Genomic DNA, 18970 nt, shown 5'->3' on the forward strand with positions numbered 1-18970 from the left:
CTTCACGCTGTTGCAGCGTGGTAGCCAGGGCGCCAAAACAGCTGAGAAGTTGAGGTTTGCGCTTCAAAGCTGTTGTTCAAGAAATTGACCCACTATGCTCTTTACTTTCTGCATCTGCGTCATATCGCTGAGTCTACCTTTTTAAAGGTACATTTCTAAAATGTTCAACTTCATATTCATAATCTCCAGCGGGGTTTAGACATAACTATGACTTTGTGGCTGTGTTAACTAGTGACGACCCATATTGATGTGTACTCCTGCTTTTACTTCCTGCTTTGCTCCCTACTTTGCTCCCTGCTTTGCTATGGGTATACTCGCAATGGCCGCCAGTCCACCCATTATGCCATCATTGACTTGAATGAGGATGCCCGTTCCAATCATTCTATTTCTAGGGCAGCACATGCGGTCAGGAACTGAGGAGAGGAGAAAATGTGCTCCATAAAAAATGTAATTTGACAGTGAATATTCTACGTGTTGTTCTTGACCCCGTAAAACACTGGATATTTTGGCACCGTGTTTCTGGGGCTAACCCCTGAAAAGTCGGTGCTAACCCTGCTGCGGAGCAGGGCCAGCTAGCCCTGGGCTAAGGTTGGTGCTAGTCCACTTTAGAATGTGCAAGTGTGAACACTCGCTTAGCCCCGGGCTAAAATCCCTTAGCCCAGGGCTAGTGTGGGCTTGATGAAAAACACAGTGTAAATTACAACAGATGAAGCGTATTGATATATATGTATTATTTGAAACAAATGGATTGTTTGGAACGCAGTGACTCTGTGTTGTGTACTAAGACTTCATTGCATCTTTGACAGGGTACCTTCTAAGAGAAATCAAGAGGGCAGACATCCCACTTCCAGAGGGAGAAGTGAACCCGGTTGCACCCCTGCCCAAGCATGTCCTAGTTATAATGGTTAGCGCACCCTACCTGTCTCATTCTCTAGAACGTTATAAATCCTTTTATCATAAGAATGAAGTATTGTCTTCATCCCAAATAGCACCATATGTTCCCTATATAGTGCACTACTTTTGACCAGGGCCCTGGTCAAAAGTAGTGCACTATATAGGGAACATATGGTGCCATTTGGGACAAGTCCCATATTGCCATTGCTATTGACTCTCTGTATGTATGGCTGTCTCCAGGAGCAGTTGCAGAGGTTGGAGGTGGAGCTGAGCGAGGTGACCAGGAATAAGGAGAAGCTACAGAAGAACCTCCTGGAGCTGACAGAGTATACACACATGCTGCGTATCACACGCAACTTTGTGCACCGCAGCGCAGAGGTAGGTCCAACAGCTTCCCCACAAAGCAGGATCCCACCACTGTACAACGCTCTGCCCCTCAGTTTGACTTCAGAGCACTTGCATTGGCTTTGATTTGCTTTATGAGGAGACTGAGCAGATTTTAGTGTCACGTGATTTGGCTTAAAGCATAACATTGAGGCTTTCTTTTCTCAGTTTCTTTCTTCATAGAGGTTGTTTTGGGGGATACATCTGGGCCTAGCCAAAATTTTGCTGCTTGTCTTTTATTCATTCATGCATGGGCAAATTCTTGCCCTTTTTCTAACAATGTGTTATGGGGGTGTATGTGTTTTGTGTGTGTCCTCACACTGGGGTTATGTTTCACAGCGTGAGCCCCCGCAGGTCCAGTATGAGGAGTTCCCCTTCCTAGAAAAGGATTCCATGATGGACTACAGCAGCATGCAGCGACTAGGGGCCAAACTAGGGTAAAGGGCTATCAGCAGTCATATATATTTGTACACACTTGGGTATTTGTGCCTGTTTACTGTAATGCCCTGTTTATCTCACCCTCACTCCTGCAGGTTTATATCAGGGCTGATTCAGAGAAGGAAAATAGAGGCCTTTGAGCGCATGCTGTGGAGAGTGTGTAAGGGCTACACCATCCTTAGCTACTCTGAGATTGACGAGTACTTGGAGGACCCTGACACGGTGCGTCAATGTTGTTCTGCCTGAGAGAGATTCTTAGCCCTTTTCTAAATGGTTGAGTGTGAGATAAAATAATAAGGTACTGCTTACCTCATAGCTAAATTTAACAGCATCCCTGTTGGGCCTGTGAGAGGTAGAACATCTCACCTCAGCCTTACCGTGTCTATATTCTAAACCGCTTCCTGTTCTCTGGTTATTGCAGGGTGAGCCAACTAAGAGTGTGGTTTTCCTCATCTCCTACTGGGGCGAGCAGATCGGACAGAAAGTCAAGAAGATCTGTGACTGGTAATTAAAACACCTCTCCAACTGACCTGTTACACTTTCAGCCTGAGGTGATTCCCTGTCAAACCATTAGGCCTGTTATGTTGCCCCCAACAAGCTCTGAAGACTGTGGCTTTAACCTATGTGATAACATCATGGAGCTTATAATTTTGCCCCTCAGCTACCACTGTCACGTGTATCCATACCCCAACAGCAATGAGGAGAGGAATGATGTTGTGGAGGGACTCAGGACTCGCATCCAGGACCTGCACACTGTAAGCTCTCTAAAATCCTTGTGAGCAACAACATAGTGGGTGATGGTTTTTTAGTTTGTTTTGTCTTTAAGTAATGAAAATAACTTTTTGACTATCAAATTTGTACAGTTAAAAATACAGATGTTTTCTTTTTATTATTACACCCATGTATTCTTTAACCAGAAAAGGTTAACTCCAGAGATCTCTCCCTAATGTCACTGGCTAGTTAAAATATAAGCTATCAACAGATTATGGTGTTCTTCCTGCTGAATTTAGCTGTTGAAATACAGTGCCTTCAGAAAGTATTTTAGTCCTCTTTTTTTAGTCCTCTTTTTAGTCCTTCCTGTATTTCTGATGTCCATTCGGTTTGATTTCTATTTGTAACTGTGCTATTTCACAACATTTCTTAACCTACAGTTGGAGTCATTAAAACTCGTTTTTCAACCACTCCACAAATTTCTTGTTAACAAACTATAGTTTTGGAAAGTCGGTTAGGACATCTGCATTGTACATGATGCAAGTAATTTTTCCAACAATTGTTTACAGACAGATTATTTCACTTATAATTCACTGTATCACAATTCCAGTGGGTCAGAAGTTTACATACACTAAGTTGACTGTGCCTTTAAACAGCTTGGGAAATTCCAGAAAATGATGTCAGGGCTTTAGAAGCTTCTGATAGTCTAATTGACATCATTTGAGTCAATTGGAGGTGTACCTGTGGATGTATTTCAAGGCCTACCTTCAAACTCAGTGCCTCTTTGCGTGACATGGGAAAATGAAAACAAATCATCCAAGACCTCAGAAAAACAAGTGTAGACCTCAACAAGTCTGGTTCATCCTTTGGAGCAATTTCCAAACGCTTGAAGGTACCACGTTCATCTGTACAAACAATAGTACGCAAGTATAAACACCATGGGACCACGCAGCCGTCATACCGCTCAGGAAGGAGACGCGTTCTGTCTCCTAGAGATTAACGTACTTTGATGCGAAAGTGCAAATCAATCCCAGAACAACAGCAAAGGACCTTGTGAAGATGCTGGAGGAAACAGGTGCAAAAGTATCTATATCCACAGTAAAACGAGTCCTATATCGACATAACCTGAAAGGCCGCTCAGCAAGGAAGAAGCCACTGCTTTAAAACCGCCATAAAAATGCCAGACTACGGTTTGCAACTGCACATGGGGACAAAGATCATACTTTTTGGAGAAATGTCCTCTGGTCTGATGAAACAAAAATAGAACTCTTTGGCCATAATGACCATCCTTTTGTTTGGAGGAAAAAGGGGGAGGCTTGCAAGCCGAAGAACACTATCCCAACCATGAAGCACGGGGTGGCAGCGTCATGTTGTGGGGGTGCTTTGCAGCAGGAGGGACTCGTGCACTTCAAAATAGATGGCATCATGAGGAATGAAAATTATGTGGATATATTGAAGCAACATCTCAAGACATCAGTCAGGAAGTTAAAGCTTGGTCGCAAATGGGTCTTCCAAATGAACAATGACCCCAAGCATACTTCCATAGTTGTGGCAAAATGGCCTAAGGACAACAAAGTCAAAGTATTGGAGTGGCCATCACAAAGCCCTGACCTCAATCCCATAGAAAAGTTGTGGGCAGAACTGAAAAAGCGGGTGCGAGCAAGGAGGCCTACAAACCTGACTCAATTACACCAGCTCTATCAGGAGGAATGGGCCAAAATTCACCCAACTTATTGTGGGAAGCTTGTGGAAGGCTACCCGAAACGTTTAACCCAAGTTAAACAATTTATAGGCAATGCTACCAAATACTAATTGAGTGTATGTTAACTTCTGACCCATTGGGAATGTGATGAAAGAAATAAAAGCTGAAAGAAATAATTCTCTCTACTAATCATTCTCTCTCTTCTGACATTTCACATTCTTAAAATAAATTGGTGATCCTAACTGACCTAAGACAGGGAATTGTTACTATGATTAAATGTCAGGAATTGTGAAAAACTGAGTTTAAATGTATTTGGCTAAGGTGTATGTAAACTTCCGACCTTAACTATATACCCCTTGACTTCTTCCACATTTTTTTACAGCCTGAATTCAAAATGGATTAGATAGATTTGTTTACCCTCACCCATCTATACACACTACCCAATAATGACAAAGTAAAAACATGTTTTTAGAATTGTTGCACATTTATTGAAAATGAAATACAGAAATATCTCATCTACATACAGTACCAGTCAAAAGTTTGGACACACCTACTCATTCCAGGGTTTCTTTATTTTTACTATTTTCTACATTGTAGAATAATAGTGAAGACATCAAAATTATGAAATAACACATGGAATCATGTAGTAACCTAAAAAGTGTTAAACAAATCAAAATATATTTTATATTTGTGACGCTTGTGACGCTATTTGTGACGCTTCAAAGTATTTCTACTCTTGAAATTATTTAGGCTTGCCATAACAAAGCGGTTGAATACTTACTGACTCAGCTTTTAATTTTTTATTAATTTGTAAACCTTTCTAAAAACATAATTCCACTTTGACATTATGGGGTATTGTGTGTAGGCCAGTGACACAAAATCTCACCATGCTCAAAGCAACACAGTCACTACAAAGTCACTACAAAGTTACAGACCAATGGTGACATTAAAACAGTATCCCTTAAAGAATGGGCCTCGTGCTTCCGGCTACGGCAAAGATAATAACTTCTTGGAAAGCAGCAGAATGGAGTGTGAGGGGTAGAGTTTTAGGAGCGAGAGGGAGAGTGCTCTCACTCAGGCGCCAGAGCGTGACCACTCTGGGGTCACTTGACTCTGCTTGTGCCTTGCAGTCTGGAAGACTGTTCAGATCAATCCTTTTGGAAGTTCTACCTCTGAAGAAAAAAGAACTAAATTAACCTCTGGTCCCAGCACGTGATCTCCATGAGGTCTCAGCTGAAGGCTGACTCTCCCTCCTCCCCCCCCCTCATGCGAACACATGCACATACCAGAACTTAAAGCACACAGACTCAAATTCCCTCCCTGGCATGTTCATTGCATTTTCTCTAGCCCTACATTCTTAGACATTCATTCATCATTTACCCAACTGTGTCTCGTGCCAAAAATACCTTTGCTTCAATACCCAAACAAGCTATGGGCCCTTGCACTCAATGAAGGCTGCGCTCATCGAAACGAAGTCAATTCTACACACCCTTTTGATATTCTGAATGAATGTGAAATCCCTCCAATGTCATACTAATACCCCCCCCCCCCACCCCCCGGCTTCCACCAGGTACTCCACAGGACAGAGGACTACCTGAGACAAGTCTTGAACAAGGCCTCTGAGTCCGTCTACACCTGGGTCATCCAGGTTAAGAAGATGAAGGCCATCTACCACATCCTCAACCTGTGTAGCTTTGACGTCACCAACAAGTGTCTGATAGCCGAGGTGTGGTGCCCTGTCAATGATCTGCCCATCCTGCGGAGGGCATTAGAGGAAGGCTCGGTGAGTCAGCTCCCTGTTACAATGGCTCCCTGTGTAATGTCATCGTTGGGCTTAACTCTTTTATTGTTTTGGATTGTTCAGTATTTGGCTAAACCAACAGTCACACACCCAGTCAGCATGACCTGCTTTAATAATGGGGCTTTGGTTGTGGCAGAAAAAGGGAAATTGTTCTCGTCTTGACCACCTCTGATCATTTTAGACAGAGCCAGGTATTTAGAGAGTTGGGCCAACTTTTTGAATTGTGAATATTGTTATAATTCTAGACATTCAGTTACATAACATTATTTTAATATTCCCATGTAATGTTTATACGCGATAACATGGCTGCCATAGAATTTTGAAGTGTCATGTAAATGCTTCATAATGCTTATTCTAGACATTATTCTCCATGTACTGTAATGTTAATGGGGGGCTAACATGGCTGCCATAGAATGTTGTAGTGTCATGTAAATGCGTAATAATGCAGAAACCTCAATTGCCCAACTCTAAATACATGGCTCTGGTTTTATTTATTTAACTAGTCTAGTCATGAGTCCTGTTGGGCCCCAATTGAAGGCTACCAGGGCTTCTGTCCATTATTACATTACACTGGCTAATGACGTGCATAATATAAGGTCACATTCAGTTCAATGACAGCAGTCCATGCCAAGGTTCTGCCAGGGGTTTTAGTCCTTTAAAAGGCTTAAATGAGGCTTCTAAATACGAGGCTTAAATGAGGCTTCTAAATACGAGGCTTAAATGGTCAATGTATTTGAACAGTCTTGAATGGTCTAAAATATTTGAACTAACTGTTTGATGAGATGTTAGGATTCTGTCTCCATTTGGAGAAAACAAATGATGGCAACCCAATTATTTGAGACATCACTCAACCTCCATGCAACCTTAATAGGCTAACATTGCAATAATCCCAGTCTGAAAAGCCACTGTCTTGACATTATTGGCTTACCTTTACAGAGGAAAAGTGGAGCCACGGTGCCTTCTTTTGTCAACCGTATTCCCAGCAACGACACTCCACCAACCCTAATAAGGACCAACAAGTTCACATCAGGCTTCCAGAACATAGTGGAGGCCTATGGAGTGGGCAACTATAGAGAGGTTAACCCAGGTACAGTACGCCCTCGCTAGCCAATGACCACTGATTACTACATTTAGGATTACATGCTATCATTAGGCCTACTGCTTTTATGTTTTCTGTTTGTTTGCTATTTCTATGAGCCATATGCCTGTAGCCAAAGACACATGTCCACTCCTAACAAGAATGGACAATAAAGTTTTACACTTTATTCATAGTTGAATGTGTATATGGAGGAATTATGATGTATCATGTATTGTCTGTTGTGTCTAACAGCTCCTTACACAATCATCACCTTCCCCTTCCTGTTTGCTGTGATGTTTGGAGACCTGGGCCATGGTGTGATCATGGCTCTGTTTGCTCTCTGGATGGTGCTGTATGAGGACAATCGCAAACTGAAACGCACCAGGAACGAGGTGAGAGGGGCAGCGGAGAGGCTGTCAGTTTGTACGTCCCGAATGGCACCCTATTCCCTACGTAGTGCACTAGTTTTGACCAGGGGCCATAGGGATTTGGCCAAAAGTAGTGCATTACATAGGGAATAGGGTGCCGTGTGGGATGCTGGCCGGTTGTGTGGGGAAATTGTTTCTGGTCTAAATGAGCTAAATGAGTAATAAGCAAACAGTAAATGTTGTGGTTAGCTGGATGTTTCCTCCTACGTTGACAATGGTGTATTTGTATGCTCAGATCTGGAACACATTCTTCGAGGGCCGCTACATCATCCTTATGATGGGCTTGTTCTCGGTCTATACCGGACTCATCTACAACGACTGCTTCTCCAAGTCTCTTAACATCTTTGGCTCGGGCTGGAGCGTCAATGCCATGTTTAAATCTGGAAATTGGACTTGGTAAGTACTGTACTCTAATATGTTCTGTACTGTAATATCTGTTCCTGAGATTACAGAGATGATTAGGTCAGGGTGAATGGCCACATGATCACAACTCAATGCCAATATGCTTTGGTTTTTGATGTCCTATCACTGATTGGCCATACTGGTTTTTCAATTATATATTAATTACAAGTCAAATTAAGTATAACAATTGCAAATATGTATGCGACATTAAAGATTACATCACCTGATAGCTTGCTCTTTTAATTGTTCACTTTTGTATTTTCTTTAAAAGGGATTCCACACTCCGCACCAATGCCTTTCTGACCCTTGATCCCAATGTCCCTGGGGTTTTCAATGGACCCTACCCTTTGGGCATTGACCCGGTAAGTACATGGCTTTATGATTCATGGTCACAAACTGCTTTGTCTTGTCTCTATGTTCGCTACACACACAAGTTATTCCCTGTCTCTTAACTGTACACATTTGCCTCTCACCAACCAGGTCCAATAAAGTAAGTCATGGATCATTACTCATTATCATTTCAATGTTTTGTTAACAATCCCATCAGTCTGACTGTGATGTAGTCTGTCCATACCTCAACCTGATGTGGTTATTTTCCTTGTTTCTTCCACTGTGTAGATTTGGAACTTGGCGTCAAATCGTCTGACCTTTCTGAACTCCTACAAGATGAAGATGTCTGTGATCGTTGGTATCAGTCACATGAGCTTCGGGGTCATCCTAGGTGTCTTCAACCACCTGTGAGTTACAGCACACACTCCACCCACACTTTGCAGCCCTTGTGTGTGTCTATGAAAGCACTTTAAAGCTCTGTTGTCTGTGTCTATCTATGTAGGCATTTTAGGACAAAGTTCAACCTGTACTTGGTACTCCTCCCGGAGCTGCTGTTCCTGCTGTGCCTGTTTGGCTACCTGGTCTTCATGATCATCTACAAGTGGCTGGCCTTCTCTGCACGCGACTCCCAGATGGCCCCCAGCATCCTCATCCACTTCATCAACATGTTCCTCATGCAGGGGGACGGGGTGCCACCCCTCTTCCCAGGACAGGTACATGTGTGTTCACACAGTGGCTGTGTCCCAAATGACATCCTATTCCCAATATGCACTATATGGAATAGTGTGCTATTTGGGACACACCCACTGAATATGCATATAGAACTGGGACTTCTCACTAAAACCCTTACTTGTGAAGGACCACTCGCTCAGTGAAGACATATATACAAGCCCAACCCGCTCTGAAACTACTTCAGTGAGACTGTAACAGACCTGTCTGTTCTTTCCCTCTCCTACTATAGGTTGGGCTGCAGATGTTCCTAGTGGTCATTGCTCTACTATCGGTGCCTGTCTTACTGCTGGGGAAACCAGTCTACCGCTACTGGCTGCACAACGGAGGAGCCAACCGCATTGGAATGTACAGGGTGAGGCTTTGAGTTTGTAGGTCTAGCTGAGTTACGAGTTATAAGCATGTGTGTGTAGTGTGTCCATATGAGTCTGTGTTCTGGTTGTAACATAGTCTATGGTGGTGTGTGTGTGTGTGTGTAGTCTGTTTATAGAAGTGTGCTCCGGTTTTAATATGCAGAGTGTGTGGTGTGTGTCAACAGGGTTATGAGCGTGTGCGGCGGCACAGCGAGGAGGAGCTCTCCCTGATGAGGGAAAATGACATGGAGGAGGGCAGTGTCCCCAGTGACCTCTCCACCAGCAAAGAGCAGCAGAAAGAGGAGGTTAGCTGATGACAACACAATCACCACCTCCCACTAGCCTCTCATTCAGGCATCAGTACACTATGGGTCCCGAAAGTAACAGGTCCTCCTGTCTGTGTGTTGTGTTTTACAGTTTGACTTTGGGGACATGTTCCTGCACCAGTCTATTCACACCATAGAGTACTGCCTGGGCTGCATCTCCAACACAGCCTCCTACCTGCGCCTCTGGGCTCTGAGTCTGGCACATGCCCGTGAGTATCACCACACCACATCAAATGTTTATTATTTGTATTCATCTTTGAAGGATAAACATTTAAAGTGCATTTTATATTGAGAGAGGATAATTATTTATGTATGTTCTCTGACTGGAGCAACCTTCTTCTTTTAAATTATTAAATAAAATGAATCAATCAGAGATGTGACGGTGTTTGTTTGTCCCTGCTCCCCCAGAGCTGTCGGAGGTGCTGTGGTCCATGGTGATGCAGTTGGGCCTGCGGATGAACACCAGTCTGGGCATCATGTTTCTGGTGCCGGTGTTTGGGATATTCGCTGTGCTCACTGTGTCTATCCTCCTGGTTATGGAGGGACTGTCTGCCTTCCTCCATGCTCTCAGGCTGCACTGGTTAGTTACTCACTATACTTGCAGAATTGAGTGAAGGACAGGAAATATGTGTAAAAATTCAACACATCATGCTTTTATAATGCTTTTATTAATGCTTACTCTATATTCAGTGATCTCTGTTCTCTCTCCATAGGGTGGAGTTCCAAAATAAGTTCTACACTGGGACTGGAATCAAGTTTGTTCCATTTGCCTTCTCCCTCCTGCCCTCCAGCTTTGAGCATGATGGCTTGCTGTGAATGGGACACACAATGCTTCTGCCCTCCCAGAGGCAAACTGACACAATGTGCCAGCAGGATCCAGTGCTATATAGCTAGCCTGGGTACTAGTCGGTTTGTGCCATCATGCCACTCCTACATGACAAGGAGTGGCATGATGGCACAAACATATTGGTACCCGGGCTTCTATTGAGCCTCATCGACATACAGTCCAATTTCATAGTTGTTTTTTCTACTATTTGTTGCACTGACTGACTGCCTTACGTAAGTACAACCAAATCTCAGCGTATCATGCTCTATTTTCAATTGAATGATATTCTGGGTTACCAAAACTTTGCAAGGAAAAGCCTCCTTCAGTCATGTTTGTAAATGAAAAGTATTTTTGGATGAATGTGGGAGAACATTTTGTTCATTTTGTTTTATAGAGTGATAAAGTTTGAATGAGAAATTAACATTTGAATGACTACGACAGGCTTAAAAAAAGTGGTGCATCACTCTTGAAAGTAGGCATACCGTGTTGTGCTGAATGCTGACAAAATTGTTCTAAGACATGTTTCCTATGCCTCCATCGCTTTGTGGAAGACTACTCCTTAAACTGCCCATTCCATGGATGGAAATGAAAAGTATAGCTCAAGACATCATTTAATGACACCAACAATCCCTGATTATGAATAAGGCAGGAAAAGCAGGCACTGAACCAGTGCAGAGATCAATTCTCTCCAAAGCTTTTTCCTATATTCCCATCCTGTAGCACCATAGCAGGAGAATGTAGTTTATGCTGTTGGGTAATTGTACCTTCAAGATGGAAAAATAAGAAAGAGTTATAATTTTTTATTTATTTTTTATATTGGTTAAATGTCCTAATGATGGTATTAAACCATCTGAAGAGGAGCTAATTGTTTGAATTGTGATTACCACGTAACATGGAACTTTAACATTATGGGGAGCATTTCATTGTAAACTCACTTGCTGTGTTATCAAACAGTAATGTGCTGTATCTTAGTGATGCTTAAAGATGCCCCTAAAGCAGGATCCTATGGGAAATGCTGCTGTGAAATTGAGACTAGGGGAGAATCTCAATTGCATACTACTCGCATCCTCAAAACCCATTGGAGGAGAAGTTCATAGGGGAAGGACCTCTGGCTTTCTCATCCAATGGGTTTTCAGGAGGCGAGGAGCGTGGACTCCAGGAGTCTGCAATTGAGAATATGTCTAGGTAATGTAAAAATAGTGGTTCGAAAATACTTTTCTATAACTATGATGACCACAAATTTTTAGATGTGAAGTCTGATTAGCAATGGCTCTAACGTCTAATCCTTGATTACACAATGTGTGTGGTTTGTTGAAGGGCTTGCTGTAAATGTTTGTACCTATTCTAATGTAGTCTATTTTAATCTTATTTATTTTAAAGAATAATGTAAACATTTGATTTCTTCGCATCATTAACTCCATACTTATATTAGTGGTATGCATACATTCCTCTGTTTTGGCTTTGCTGAATTATTTTATATCAGATAAAGGTGAACATGTCAATGTAACAGGTGAATAAAGCTGACTGAATAAAGTTGAATTTGACTGAAAATGTTAATGTCATTGGCGTTACTTTTGCGACAGACACCAGTGTCGCGCGAGACTATCAGAAGTTGCGACTGGAGGGCGCCAAAGGGGGCGCATGGCTCACAGAAACAGAACGTTGACCAGTTGCCATAGTGACATGAGGCTGTCAGTTGGTTGCAAGTAGCTAGCTACATCAACAAACGACAACATTTGAAGTTAGCTAGCTAAAAGCTAACATTAGTACTTTGTTGTAACTTAATTGAGGGATAAAATGTCCCTCGACGACCCGCGGGTGGAGTGGATCCGAAACCGGGTATATTCCTGTTTTTATTTGCCGGAGCCAGGTTGTTTCGAGGAATTGCTGAGCCGTGGAGATGGAGAAGAAGAGCAGAAAATAATCCGATTTCTGAATGAAGTCACCGAGGAAGAGTCAGCATCGACGCTGCTGTTTTTCAAAGGAGTCAACGAGGAAGAGATTGAAGTTGAAATTCCGATTGGTACGTGAGTGAGGAGTAGCCACACGTATGTTGCCAATGTCGCGTTCAAGACCACTTTAAACTTGGAACTCTGAAGAACTCGGAAATCGCGTTAAGTGCGACTTCAGTGGGTTCAAGACAACAGCTGGGATTTCAAGTATAACTAATTTTAATACATTCTGAAATAAAATATCCAATCAGAAACTCTGACATCATCCTTTGCTGGGTTCAAAACAACTGGGAACTCGGAAATCTCTGACTTCAGTGCGTTCAAGACATAGAGAATGATGGAGGTTTCTAGTGGCCAAAAGGCTGTATTAGCATGGGCAGCACCATTGAGGTCTTCCACCATTTTAATGTAGGCAACTGGGTGGGACTTCCAACTTCAGTGGCTTATCCCTCCTGGGGACCCTGTTGGAGGGATCAGCCAATACTGAAGAAGAAAATTGACTCCTTCAAAATAGAGATTGCCTCAATGGTGCTGCCCATGCTGTCATAGACTCACGCTATAACGGCACAGATACAACGATGAGTCATCTGTCTATCTATCTAATATATTTAGCTATCTATATGGTTCAAGACAACTGGGAACTGTGAAAAAACAAGCTCAGACTAGGAAAATTTGTTTTGAATGGTCATCCAACTCGGAATTCCAAGTTCGAAAACTCAGACATCTTCGACTTTCCTACCTGAAGATCACTGACATCATGATTTGACCTCGTTTTTCCCCCGGTTCCCAGTTGTCTTGAAAGCAGCATAATAACTCACCATCACCCTGTGGCCTTTTCTCAGTTGGATTTTTTCAACTCCTGCATCCTCTCACGCTTCCTTTTGAAAAGGTCAAAGGTAATCTAGGCGAGATGGCGAGGAGAGGGAACGTGGACAAAAATGCGCTTGTATGAAACTCCTCCAGTCGCGCATCATCAGGCAAATTACATTTACTAGACCAAAGCAATCGTTGCAAATAGATTGATGTAAAGTAATTGAATATCGAGTTGGGAATGGAATTTGAGAGTAATGCGATGATTGTTATAGGGCACCCCTCTCTGCAAGAGCCTTTCCAATGATAAACTCACAGCTGGGGCTGCAACCTGGTCTCAGAGCATTTTGTATTATTTTGTATGTAAATCCGAGACACTCCATTTAGTATGATATTTTTCCACCTTATCGGATCAAGGATTCAAACCAGCGACCTTTCGACATCATAGTATCAGCTAATGGGGATCCTAATAAAAAATCTAATTCAGGAAGGCAGGCCTTCAGTAGGCAACCTCAAGAAGGCTTCCACCCAGGCCAGAGGTTCATGGGCCAGAGTTTCCTGCTCCAGAGGTTCCTGGACCAGCACAGGAATTATGTCCACCTGGATGGTCAGTTTCCTGAACCAAAGGTGGGAGCAGTTCCTGGGTGGGTCCTGAGCCAGTCTTACAGCTGGGGGCTGAATCAGTGCCTCTCTGGTTCTCACCTGGTTAGTCTTATTCATCCCACACTTCCAGTAAGGCCTGGTCTCTTGCTTAACGACAGTGGCTGTTAGGACAGGTTCCTTGGCCACAGTGGGTATTGGGACAGGTTCCTGGGCCACACTGGGTGTTGGGACTGGTTCCTGGGCTGGAGTTTGATATGTGTCCTGGGCGTCTCTGGTCCTCTGGTGGTGCGGTGGTTTATGTATGTCGACGTGTGTCAAATACACTATATATACAAAAGTATGTGGACACCCCTTCAAATTTGTGGATTAGACTATTTTAGACACAAGGTGTATAAAATCGATCAAAAAGCCATGAAATCTCCATAGACAAACATTGGCAGTAGAATGACAGCTCAGTGACTTTCAACATGGCACTGTCATAGGATGCCACCTTTCCAACAAGTCAGTTCGTCAAATTTCTGCCCTACCAGAGCTGCCCAGGTCAACTGTAAGTACTGTTATTATGAAGTGGAAACGTCTAGGAGCAATAACAGCTCAGCTGTGAAGACCGGCGAGTGCTGAAGCTTGTAGCGTGTAAAAATCGTATGTCCTCGGTTGCAACACTCACTACTGTCGTGGCGTGACTATCATTAATGTGATGACTGTTATTTATCGAATCAACTATGTTTAATTGTTACCCGATTAAATTAATCATGTAACAATTAACTAATTGTGAATTTGGGACACCACAGAAAAAGTTGTTTAACGAGTTACCATCTCCCGAATTAAACTCAAAGATATATATATATATATAAATTATTTATCGATATCAGTCTCATTCTGAACGTCGCATAATCCTTGGATCTGCAAGAACCCCAGCCTTTCTGAATATTCAGTACTACACAAATTGATATAATTTATTTACTAACTAACTAAATAACACAGAATACACATACACACTTACATGAGATAAAAGTCCTTAGTGGACTGACAAGATATGACGGCTTGTTACACATATGGAGAGAGAGGGGTAGGTAAAGAGAGGAGAGACAACACTTGGATACATTTGGAACCTACGCTCAAAGGAATAGTAATACTTTGCACATGAACCACCGCTCATTTGGATAAGAAATGCAATGTATATATTTACTCGTAGATGTCTTTCTCTGTCGTCTCTCTGTTGAAACCAATCGATCCGTCTATGGGGAGTGGCTCGATGTAAGGCTCTGGTTGTCCACCAGAGGTCAGAAAGTGCTTCTTATTTCTAGAGCTTCTCTGGTAGTGAAGTGTTGGTTAGGACAGATACTTCAGATGCACCAACGGTTGTCTGAGATGGGAGTCTCTCCTTACTTTCTCGGGTAGATAGTCAAGTTCTAGATCCCTTTACATGCACAGCTACAGACTGTCAAATGTTCTCGTCTAGTCTATCTTCTTCACTCGTGTTGAGAGTTTCTAATTAAAGCTGAACTTGCTTTTTGCCTGAGTAACCTCTGGTGGCGGACCATTCCATGATGACATGGCTCTATACTGTATATAACTGAGTCACGCATTAAATCTGTCTTTGGTTTGGGTACCGTGAAGAAACCCATAGTGGCGTGTCTGGTGGGGTATGCACAGTGGGAAGAAAAAGTATGTGAACCCTGTAAAATTACCTGGATTTCTGCATTAATTTGTCATAAAATTTGATCTGATCTTCATCTAAGTCACAACAATAGACAAACCACAGTCTGCTTAAACTAATAACACACAAACAATTATAATTTTTCATGTCTTTATTGAACACACCGTGTAAACATTCACAGTGCAGGTTGGAAAAAGTATGTGAACCCTTGGATTTAATAATAGGTTGACCCTCCTTTGGTAGCAATAACCTCAACCAAACGTTTTCTGTAGTTGCGGATCAGACCTGCACATCAGTCAGGAGGAATTTTGGACCATTCCTCTTTACAAAACTGTTTCAGTTCCACAATATTCTTGGGATGTCTGATGTGAACCGCTCTCTTGAGGTCATGCCACAGCATCTCAATCGGGTTGAGGTCAGGACTGACAGGGCCACTCCAGAAGGCATATTTTCTTCTGTTCAAGCCATTCTGTTGTTGATTTACTTCTGTCTTTTGGGTTGTTGTCCTGTTGCATCACCTAACTTCTGTTGAGCTTCAATTGGCGGACAGATAGCCTTACATTCTCCTGCAAAATGTCTTGATAAACTTGGGAATTAATTTTTCCGTTGATGATAGCAAGCTATCCAGGCCCTGAGGCAGCAAATCAGCCCCAAATCATGATGCTCCCATACTTTACAGTTGGGATGAGGTTTTGATGTTGGTGTACTGTGCCTTTTTTTCTCCACACATAGTGTTGTGTGTTCCTTGCAAACAACTCAACTTTAGTGTAATCTGTCCACAGAATATTTTACCAGAAGTGCTGTGGAACATCCAGGTGCTCTTTTGCAAACTTCAGACGTGCAGCAATGTTTTTTTTGGACAGCAGTGGCTTCTTCCGTGGTGTCCTCCCATGAACACCATTCTTGTTTAGTGTTTTACGTATTGTAGACTCGTCGACAGAGATGTTAGCATCTTCCACAGATTTCTGTAAGTCTTTAGCTGACACTCTAGGATTCTTCTTAACCTCATTGAGCATTCTGCGCTGTGCTCTTGCAGTCATCTTTGCAGGACAGCCACTCCTAGGGAGAGTAGCAACAGTGCTGAAATTTCTAAATGTATAGACAATTTGTCTTACCGTGGACTTTTTTTTATAGATACTTTGGTAACCCTTTCCAGCTTTATGCAAGGCAACAATTCTTAATCTTAGGTCTTCTGAGTTCTCTTTTGTTCGAGGCATGGTTCACATCAGGTAATGCTTCTGTGAATAACAAACTCAAATTGTGTGGGGCAGGGCAGCTCTAACCAAAATCTCCAATCTCATCTCATTGATTCGACTCCAAGTTAGTTGACTCCTGACTCCAATTAGCTTTTGGAGAAGTCATTAGCCTAGGGGTTCACATACTTTTTCCAACCTACACTGTGAATGTTTAAATTATGTATTCAATATAGAAGAGAAAAATGCAATAATGTGTGTGTTATTAGTTTAAGCACACTGAGTTTGTCTATTGTTGTGACTTAGATGAAGATCAGATCAAATCTTATGTCAAATTTATGCAGAACTCCAGGTAATTCCAAATGGTTCACATTTTTCTTGCCACTGTATGTCTGTTTGAAGTGTATGCAAATATATTATACAAGTGGTTAGCCATTTTAAATACATGCATGTTTTTTAAAAAGAGAAGTAGTACATTTCTCCTCAACAGTGAAAGACTATCATGTGTGTTGTTGATGTTAGTTCTGTGTGTGCAGTTAAGGGCAAGGAGTGCTGCTTTGTTTTGAGCCAGCTGCAGCTTTGCTAGGTCTTTCTTTGCTTCACCTGACCATATTACCAGACAGTAATCAAGATGGGACAAGATCAAAGCCTGAACAACTAGTACAGTTGATTTTTGTGTCATAAACGCAGAATAGCTTTTTATAACAGACATACCTCTCCCCATCTTCACAACAACTTTGTCAATATGACTTGACCATGATAACTGACCATCCAATGTTACTCCTAGGAGTTCAGCTTCTTCAACTTGTTCAGTTGCACAAATCCAGTTGAAGTTTAGGTCTAAGAGAATGCTTTGAACCAAATACAATGCTTTTGGTTTTAGATGTATTTAAGTCCAGTTTATTGTTAATTACCCATTCTGACACTGACTGCAACAGGTGCTGATGTGTAATGTGCAATCATCAGCATACATAGTCATTTTAGCTTCTTGTAAGACAAGTGGCAAATCATTTCTAAAAATAGAGAAGCGTAACGTCCCAAGGAAACTGCCCTGAGGGATACCACACTGTACATATCTGATGTTAGAGAAGCTTCCATTGAATATTACTCTCTGAGTTCTATTGGATAAGCAACTCTCCAACCATGTGATAGCAGGTGATGTAAAGCCATAACAAGTTAGTTTTTTCAAAAACAAATTATGATCAATAACATCAGAGGCTGCACTGAAATCTAACAATAGAGCTCCAACTACCATCTTATTATCCATTTATTTTAGCCAATCATCTGAGTCAGTGCCCTTCCCTATATGCATGCTGAAAGTCAGTAGTTAACTTGTTCTTTAAAAAATAGCATTGTATTTGTTCAAACACAATTCTCGCCATCAGTTTACTAAGAACAGGCAGCAAACTGATTGGTCGGTTGTTAGATCCAGCAAAGGGTGCTTTACTATTTTTAGGTAGTGCAATTACTTTAGCTTCCTTCCACGCCTGTGGACGCACACACTCCTTTAGGCTTTGGTTAAAGACATGGCAAATATGGTGTGGCAGATTTCAAGACTCCAGTAGGATACACTCTTCCGTTCGCCTACTAACTAATTGACATCTCCTCTGCCACTTATCGGTTTCCGGGTCACGGAGGAGAGAGGGTAGAATATGGACTTTTGCCCAAATGAGAAAAGACCTGTGATACTTCTGCTAGCAAAGCAGGCCCAAGCAGCCTAGTTAGCTACGTTTGCTAACCAACAACAGAGGTTTCTGATTTAAACCTAGCTACATGACCAAGAGTGACTGTGACAGCAAACAATGTTTTCAGTTGTTCAGCTAGTAATTACTATTATGTGTAACATTAAAATACTTTCTACTTCTGTTTTCTGATTAAAGATCCCTCGGAATTAGCTGAGAATGAGGATGTAGGCAGCCTGGCAGAGTCATCCAAACCCTCCTGTGACACACCTGCTTCTGAGAGAGACAAGTCCCCTGGAGATAGTCAGTACTACTAGTGTAGTATCTGCTTAGATACAATGTGACTGGTGGTGGTGTAGTGGTACACGTAATACATACAGTAGACATATCCTTTGTCCTCCTATTATTGGATACAAGCTTTTACTGTCATTGCATATGTTGACACTTGTTTCTGGATGGCCACAGAAAAGAAAAAGGGGAGAGACTCAGAGGCCTCACGTATGTCAGATGCCCCAAAGACAGAGTCTACACACCCTGCAGATGACTCCCAGGCCCACGAAACTGAGGGCACCTCTGACTCAGAAGATGAGCCTCCCCTCACTGTAAGATTTACCCTCTGTGTGGGACTACAGCCTCCCTTTCAAACATGATTCAAGGTGTTCTAAAAT

The 18970-nt window shown here is 42.3% G+C and overlaps 1 protein-coding gene across 2 annotated transcripts in view; it reads left to right on the forward strand.

Moving 5' to 3' along the window:
• LOC139576713 (V-type proton ATPase 116 kDa subunit a 2-like) overlaps positions 1-11953 on the forward strand; it is a 31924-nt gene extending 19971 nt beyond the window's left edge. Inside the window, exons 1-19 of one of the 2 annotated variants that reach the window (XM_071403077.1) lie at positions 291-588; positions 807-904; positions 1135-1272; positions 1618-1715; positions 1812-1938; positions 2138-2220; positions 2378-2471; positions 5700-5912; positions 6867-7017; positions 7261-7400; positions 7672-7832; positions 8110-8200; positions 8457-8575; positions 8671-8881; positions 9130-9252; positions 9436-9555; positions 9668-9785; positions 9985-10156; positions 10290-11953. In XM_071403077.1, coding sequence (XP_071259178.1) covers positions 902-904; positions 1135-1272; positions 1618-1715; positions 1812-1938; positions 2138-2220; positions 2378-2471; positions 5700-5912; positions 6867-7017; positions 7261-7400; positions 7672-7832; positions 8110-8200; positions 8457-8575; positions 8671-8881; positions 9130-9252; positions 9436-9555; positions 9668-9785; positions 9985-10156; positions 10290-10392 — 2265 coding nt within the window. In that variant the 5' untranslated portion in view covers positions 291-588; positions 807-901 and the 3' untranslated portion in view covers positions 10393-11953. Of the gene's footprint in view, positions 1-290; positions 589-806; positions 905-1134; positions 1273-1617; positions 1716-1811; positions 1939-2137; positions 2221-2377; positions 2472-5699; positions 5913-6866; positions 7018-7260; positions 7401-7671; positions 7833-8109; positions 8201-8456; positions 8576-8670; positions 8882-9129; positions 9253-9435; positions 9556-9667; positions 9786-9984; positions 10157-10289 lie in introns of those variants that run through there. The other variant, XM_071403076.1, reaches the window with a different exon arrangement.
• Positions 11954-18970: the final 7017 nt, after the last annotated feature.

The sequence above is a fragment of the Salvelinus alpinus genome, chromosome 5, assembly GCF_045679555.1.
Source record: "Salvelinus alpinus chromosome 5, SLU_Salpinus.1, whole genome shotgun sequence".
In the NCBI taxonomy this organism is placed as follows: Eukaryota; Metazoa; Chordata; class Actinopteri; order Salmoniformes; family Salmonidae; genus Salvelinus; species Salvelinus alpinus.